The following is an 8174-nucleotide window of genomic DNA, read 5'->3' as shown; positions in this document are numbered from 1 at the left end:
AGCGACCCAGGTCCCACTGCAAACGCCTCCCTTCGTCCCCTCGCAGATCTGCTTCTTTGGACTGCTAAAAGAGCTTTCAAAACACTAAATGAAACTGACATCTTTTTCTAAGTTAAAAAAAAAAAAAAACCCTGAAAATTTCAGGAATGTCCACAAAAAGAAGGCCCAGCAGCCGCATCCCGCTGAGTCCCCTGCACCTCCACCCGCGTTCTCCTTCGCGCAAGTCTACCAGGTCCAGGGCGGGGCGTACCCGCTTACGCCGCCGGGCGGGGACTGCGCAGCCGCGGGGCGGGCTCTCGGGTGGTGTCGCGCGCCGAACAGTTCGCGCGGGAGCGGGACGTCAGGGCGCTGGGTCCGCAAGTCTGTACGAACGGGAGCTGCTGAGGGGCCGTCGGGAAGCCAGGATGGCGACTTCGAGCCGGAAGACCACGACCCCAAGCCCCCTGGCCTCCAAGAGAGCTCTCCCGAGAGATCCCTCGTCGGAGGTCCCGAGCAAGAGTAGTAAGAGTTCGGCGCCGCCTCTGCCGTTGCCGTCGTCCGGACCTTTTGTGGAAGGCTCTATCGTCCGCATCGCGATGGAGAACTTCCTGTGAGTGGCTGGAGGCCGCGCAGCGGCGTCGGGGAAGGCGAGTGGGCCCGCGAGCTGGGGGCGCGCGGCGTGAGTGTGTGCGCGTGCCTGGGTGGGTGTGTGTCTGGCTTGTGGATCTGGCCTTGAATTCGTGACGGAATTACCAGCACACATTCCTAGGCTGTGGATTGCTGTATGTGTTGGTGTGCTAGGTGTGTATGTCTTGTGTGATGAGATTTTTTAAAAAATTTATTCTGCCAACGTTTTTTAGAGACGTCATTTGCCAGGCAGCTGGAAATCACGGCCTACGGAGGAAAGACGTAATCTGTAATTCACAAAACTATGGTCCCTAAGGACTCCCAGGAAGCAACAGTTAAATCAGAGTGCTAGTGAGGTCGCAAAGTACAATAAAATTAATCCTTACTGTCAGTTGTTGGGCCTCTCAACAGACCCTTGACCCTTCCCTAGAAATCCACTTTTTTTCCCTGGTTCTTTCCTTTCTTTCCCTGTAGACGACTAATAATCATAATAATCATTTTAGAATTTAGCAATGTGTTTTAACACAAACACCGTGTTATAGAGCACCTTACAGTTCGTTTGGTTAAGATTTTTTTTAAGCTTGCACAGAGTGGCGTAGGGGGAAACAAGTGCAGTAACATCAACATTTCTTTTTTTCAAGTATCTAATGCCATTTAGGTAAGTGGGTGCTTTATTTATACAATACTCTCGTTCTTGACAACAACTCTTTATATTATCTCTTGATGAGATAAGCTCACAGAAGTTCATTTGCCCACATTTACACAACTTGTTAGAAGCTGAATTACAATTTGAATCCAGATCAGGAAAGATCATCAAATGAATTACCTATCACCATAATGTATATATCAGGACACCATGGGGGCACAAAGGATAAATGGTTAATATCTTCCACAACTGTGAGAAAGAGCTTTGTGCAGACATTATAAAAGTCTTAAAGAAGGGAAGAGGACTGTGGATGAGACTCAAATATGCCAGTTTGTCATATTTGGGAAGCATCAAGTATTTTAGCAGGCTAGACCGCAGGATGTGGACGTAGGTGGTTGCGAAGAGGTAGCTAACTATTGAAGGTCTGTGTTTACTGTGCTAAGGAATTCCTGCTTCATTCTATAAACAACCAGGATGCATATTAAGTAGGGAATGGCATATGATTTATATTACTCTGGAAACATTGTAAAGGATGACTTAGGAAGGGTGCAAGGTTGGAGGCAAGAAGACCTTTACAATATGAAGGCAAGAGATGATGATGAGGATTTGAACCTAGAAGTAGCACTGGGGAGTAGAAGCAGAAAGAAAAGAGGTTTGATGGGATTTGGCTACAGATTAATTGTGAAATATGAGGGTAAGGAAGAAGTGCAGTGTTAGCTAATTGGTCACACATGGTGCTGTTCAGAAGAGGGAGCAATTTGGAAAGAATAATAATAAGTGCCTTTTGGATCCTGTGACTTGAAGTTCCTGTGGGGCATCTAAGAGAGATCTTCCATAGGCAGTATTTTAGCTATCTGAAGCTTACAGAAAAACATGAACAGATCAGAGATTTGGGAATCACGCATATAGGCGATTGTTGAAGTTGCAGAAATGGTTCAGGTTGTCCAAAAGGAGATATAAATAGGAGGAATAGAAGGCCAAGTACAGAGTTCTGGAGGAATGCCAACACAAGGATTGAGCAGAAGAGGAATTCACAGGCGGAGAAGAAACTGTTCAGGGAGGTAAGAGAAGAACCATGGGAGAGTACTATTGAAGAAGACAAGAAAAAAGTGTTTCAAAAATATCTGCTGCATTGAAGTCAGATAACAGGACAGGAAAATAGCCCAGTGCATTTAGCAGTTAGGAAATCTTTGACCCTTTTATGAAGCAGTGGAAAAAGAAAACTTTCATAGGTCATAAAAGAATGAGTGAGGTAGTAACCTTAGATGTGAAGAGGATAAAAACATCTTCCTGGAAAATGCAGAGCTAAGTGAGGTTTTATTTTCACAATGAAAGGACTTGAGTTTTAGGAATGAAGTTAAGAGAGGTAAGCTTAGACAGCTGAAATGACCAGGAAGAGATTGGTCAAGGGAAGGATTCCTATCAGTGAACCAAGTCAGATAGGGTTGGGAGTGGAGGGAGAGATTTCTAGGCAGAAGGAACAGCATGTACAAAGGCTTGAGAAAGGCAGGAAGCCTAAAATAGTCAAGAAATTGAAAGAAGTTCAACACAGGTGGCAAGGTGTGATTAGAGAAGAGGGGAGGGAAATACAAAGTAGAAAAAGGGGAAGCTAGAGCTAAAATAGGAAGGACCCTATTTTTCTGCTCTTTTTTTTTTTTTTTTTAAGTGACATCAGATTGCATGTCCACCAACATGATTTGGTAATTGATGGAGGGGTGTTGTGGATAAAGTTTAAGGAGATGGTAGCATAAAAGATAGTTCAAAACTAATAAATGTCTAGGTTTCTGGTACGGGCAGTGGGATGAATGGTGCTACCATTCACTGAGAGATCACAGAGAGGTTTTGGACAGCGAAAATGGTGGGTCTTGTTTTGAATGTGTTTAGTTTGGGGTGACTGTTGTGGGGCATCCAAATAAAGTTACTGAGGTGGTGATTTCATTTATGGGTCACCTGGACTTTCAATATATAGATAGTACATGAGATACCAGGCAAAGTATATAGTGTGGGCGTTTGACAGTCACTGTTTCAGGGGAAACTTAGGCAAAAGTGAACTCACAAAAAGGGAATTCCCAATAAACATATTGTAGAATCAGAGCAGTTAATTTTTTTAAATACAAAAGCTTTGTTTTTGGCAACTCTTCCTGTTTATAATGTATGTGTATTGTATAGGCCACAAATGCTAATGCTTTTTTCTGTTTTAGTTGTTTTCTTAAATACCATTTGCATCACTATTAGGAAATTCGAGTGTTAAAAGAATGAGGCTTGTGTCTTGGGATTAAGAAATTCCAAGTCAGGTAGTTTTCCAGATGTGTGAAATTCCCCAACTAGTTCTATTTTAACCATTATAGAGGGTTCTTTTAAGATCCAGCTGCTAACAGGACAAAGCCTTGGAAAAGTAAAGTAGATAGATGTTGTGTAGTGATGTGGGGTTGGAAACCTGCCAGATAATACTCCTTTACCACGTGTTTTTCTGTCTGTTACCACTTGGCATTTCTAAATTATCAATTTCTTTGAGTATTAGAGTTGAAGTGTATTTGGTTAAATTATTTACATACAAGCTATAGCAAAAATAGGTTTACAGTTGCAACTATGTGGAACATAGTTCGTTCTTTTACTATCTATTAATTTTTGTATTATTTTCCATACAAACAACTGTAAACCTACTTTTACCCACCCTGTATGTAGTAGGTTAGTAGCAAATAAAACATTTATTCCTGGAGAATTAGTTGACAGCTAATTGAAACCTCGTGGGAAGAGGACATTCTTTATGGGTTTTAATTCAGAGTATTCAAAGATAACCTAGAAAAACATCTGAGTCAAAGCTTGCTTCACATTTGCCATAGCTGTCACTGGTGACTCCTAAGAATTAGATGCTGTTGTTGTAGGTAGAGTACTAGACAGCATGCAGCTTTCTGGCACAAGGGAATATTACACAATTACTTGGTGTTGATGCATTTTTGTTTCCTCTCATAGGAATGAATTTTATTTGAATATGGACTGTGCATTCTTGGGTAAATTTCTGGCAGCATATTAAAGGAAGTGGATGTAATGCTTTTAAATTAATAATAAAATGAAACCATTGGGTTGATATATATCTTCAGTTTTCTAATTAGAGTAAAAACAATTTCATTGGGTTGTTTCAAGTATTAGACTATGAAAAGTTGCTATTAAGCATTGTAATTAAGACAAATGAAATGGAAAAATCTACAGATTTCAGATGAGCCATGGCTTCTCTTACGTAAATTTTTAAAAAAATTATTTGTATAGTAGCTTTAATATACTTTTCATGTCTTATAATTGTTAAAAAGGAATAAATAATACCAAATTTGCTTTATTCAACAGGCTTATAGTTGACACAGGCATTTGAAATCTTATTTTTCTAATGATATTTTTATCTTATTTATTTTATTTTTGAATTTTATTTTTCAATCACATCCAATATTATTCTGCATTAGTTTCAGGGATACAGTATACTGATTAGACAGTCATATACTTTACTAAATGTTCCCTCTGATATTTTCAGTACCCCCCTAACATTATACATAATTATTACAATATTAGTGACTGTTTTCTCTGTGCTGTACTTTACATCCCTGTGGCTATTCTGTAGCTACTGTACCTATTGTACTTCTTATTCCTTCCACCTTTTCTGCCCAGCCCACCACTCGGCCCTCAATGTGGCAACTATCAGTTTTTTCTCTGTATCTGTGAGTCTTTCTGTTTTGTTTGTTTATATTTTTCCTTAGATTAGCTCTTCTATTTTTTTCACTGACAGATTTTTTTCCCCCTCTAGGTTATTAACAACCTATAAGTAACATTAAATTTATAAGATGAGTTGTCTTTTAAAGGGATTTGAGTAATAAGCCTGTAGATAATTATAATGTAAAGCAAGAAAAAAATGCTTTTGTAAAGAAAATATTCTTCTTCTCTGCTTAGTAATTTTACCTCTTTATAATTCAGAACATATGATATCTGTGAAGTATGTCCCGGACCCCATTTGAATATGATTATTGGAGCTAATGGAACGGGGAAGTCCAGCATTGTGTGTGCCATTTGCCTTGGATTAGCAGGCAAACCTGCTTTCATGGGACGGGCAGATAAGGTGAGTTAACATAAGTACTTTTTTAAAAATTTCAAAGCAGTGACTTGCTTTTACTAAGAAACTAATTTCTACATTTCAGTTCCTTTGATATAGCAAAAGTATAGTGTTTGATTATAAAGAATGAAGGTGGCAGATGGAGAAGCTGGGAGGAGCTTTCCATTTCTAAAAGTATTTGGGGCTCTATATATATGGAGAGAATTCTCCAAGTTTATAACATTTGAAGTTTTTATTTCTAAAATATTGTTGGGTTTTTTTAATGTATTTGCTGGGCTTGTGGAAAGGTGAAGTAAATTTACCAATGGCAGAAATAAAATAGTGTGGATCTGAAAACTTAAGCAAGTTTTGGAGTTGTTTTCTCAGGGGCATTTGCTTACCTTATACCTATAAACCTGGCTTTGAATTGGTTCAGCGGGATAGGGGTCCCTGAAGGTGGTGGGGAAGGGCTAGAATATAAAACTAGAAGCCAACTAGTGTGTGTAGCAGAGAAAACATCTCAGAATGGGACAGTGGGATTACTTACTTATCTCATTGTAAATTCTGAATGCAATGGGCGGGGGAAAAAGAAACTCTTCTAAAGAATTCTTAACCACAGCCTTAACACATGTTTGGGGCCCGAATTCATATTACCTGCATGGCCTAAATATCATAATATCTCCAGGCATTGGCAGAAGTAAATACAAATCTTAAGGAAAATAGCTTCAGTTCTGTCCTCAAAATTATTCAAACATAAAAGTGTAAGGAATTTACGAATTCATAACTAAAAATCACAAAACATAGGATGAAATGAATCACTAAAAGTAAAAGCTCACAAAAATAGTAGACTACGCAATCAGACCTAGAAAGCTTGTAAATGGACAGTATAAAGTAGGAATATTTAGTTTAAGGATATAAAAGAAGATTGCAAGAGTAACAAAGGAATAAGTAACACAAAAGATTAGGTAAATTTGAAAAAGAATCAAATAGAACTTAAAAGTACTTTGGATGAAAGGTTCAGTTCTCAACTTGAATTCACATAATCTAGCTCCAAAACATGTAAGGAAAACCAGGAGAACTCTTCCCGTCCCCCCACCTCCAAGCAGAACTTGTAATGAGAAGTTACCATATGCATAATCACGGTGGGAGGGCTACTAATAATCAATAGATCAGTTAGAGAAAACAGTAAGAATAAAGGCATACCTTGGAGTTAGGGTAAGTTTAGTTCCACACCACCACAATAAAGCAAGTATCACAATAAAGCAAGTCACATTAATTTTTTGGTTTCCTGGTGCATATAAGTTATGTTTATAGTATAAGGTAGTATATACAGTAAGTGTGCAATAACATTATGTCTTAAAAAATGTACATACCTTAATCAAAAAATACTTTATTGTGCAAACCATCTGCACTTCCATAGAGTCACAGTCTTTTTGGCTTTGATAGATTTGCTTAGCACAGGATTGCCACAAAACTTCAGTTTGTATTTCAAAAAAAAACTATCTGCAAAGTGTAATAAAATGAGGTATTTCTGTACGTAAGATCAACAATTAAGCTTGACCTAATGGAAATGCTGTACATACTGTGGTCAGCAATTGGAGAGTACACATTCTTTTTAAGCACAAATGGAACATTTAAAAAACCACATACTGAGCCGTAAAGCAAATATCAAAGAATTGTTACCATACAGACCATATTCTCTGACCACAATTCTATTAAGAGAGAAATAATAACAAAAAAAACACAAACTAAATTTATTCCATTTGTTTGGAATAAAAAACATACTTCTGTATTATACACAGGTCAAAGAAGAAATCTTAATGGGAATTGAAAAGTAAGAGCAGAAAATAATTAACAATGATATAATAAGCCCCACAAAACAAAAACTACTTCCAAAAAGACTAATGAAATCAGTAACTTCTGAGAAGATAATGTGGGTGGTGGGGTAAAGAACAAAAAATAAAGGAACGAAAAAGGTAGGAGTTAAGTGGTTTGAAAATACAAAAGGTTAATTCTTGCTCTTGCTACTTACCTAGTGTGGATCCTTTGTGGTCACTTAGTTACCTAGGCTGATGAAGTCATTTCAATACATACTTCCATGATTGTCACATTGGGGAAGGGAATTGACTGTTAAAATTTCCTCCAAAAAGTGATACATCTTTGTTTCACTCAAATGTCAGCAAAGCAAGTCAAAAAGACACACCTTGCATCAGAGAAATGAGCAAATACAAATCTACTATTGGCTTGAAGGAGAAGCAGAATATTCATGAACTGCCCTAATGAGTACCACTGGCATATTACCAGAATGCAGCAGAAATTTTAAAAGATTTTAAGTGCCCTGACCACTGTGGTTCAGTTGGTTGGGTGTTACTTCGCAGAGTCAAAGGGCGCTGGCTCCATTCCTGGTCAGGGCACGTGCCCAGGTTCAGTTCCCAGTTGGGGTGCTGATGAGAGGCAACTGATTGATGTTTCTCTCCCTCTCTCCCTCCTTTCCCCTCTCTCTAAAAGTCAATAAATAAAATTTAGAAAAAGATTATAAGAGAATATTATGAACCACTTTATGCCAATAAATTTAAAATTTTTTAAAAAATGAATATATAGGTTTTATAACTATAAAAATTATCAAAAGTGACTCTAGGAAAAAAATAAGCAAGCTTTCATGTTTTTCTCAGAACACCAGATAATTATAGATTAGTTCAACAGCAGTAATTGCTTATTTTACGTAGAGAATATGACTCTAGGTACCAAAATTGGTTGAGGAAAGAGTGAGAAAATTACAAGCCTTTCTCACTCATGAATATGGAAGCAAAATTCTCAGAAAAAAAGAAAAGAAACAGTCTGCTGAAT

General features: G+C 38.0%; 1 protein-coding gene across 2 annotated transcripts in view; it reads left to right on the top strand.

Moving 5' to 3' along the window:
* The first annotated feature begins 296 nt into the window (after window positions 1-296).
* SMC5 (structural maintenance of chromosomes 5) overlaps window positions 297-8174 on the top strand; it is a 91754-nt gene continuing 83876 nt past the window's right edge. For both annotated transcript variants that reach the window (XM_054583035.1, XM_054583034.1), the window contains exons 1-2: window positions 297-589; window positions 5213-5354. In XM_054583035.1, coding sequence (XP_054439010.1) covers window positions 405-589; window positions 5213-5354 — 327 coding nt within the window. In that variant the 5' untranslated portion in view covers window positions 297-404. The remainder of the gene's footprint in view (window positions 590-5212; window positions 5355-8174) is intronic.

Source organism: Pteronotus mesoamericanus, unplaced genomic scaffold, assembly GCF_021234165.1.
Source record: "Pteronotus mesoamericanus isolate MK-2021 breed Mesoamerican mustached bat unplaced genomic scaffold, CSHL_Meso_final contig_73, whole genome shotgun sequence".
In the NCBI taxonomy this organism is placed as follows: domain Eukaryota; kingdom Metazoa; phylum Chordata; class Mammalia; order Chiroptera; family Mormoopidae; genus Pteronotus; species Pteronotus mesoamericanus.
Note: the sequence above shows the minus strand (reverse complement) of the source record. Positions and strands in the feature narration are given on the sequence as shown.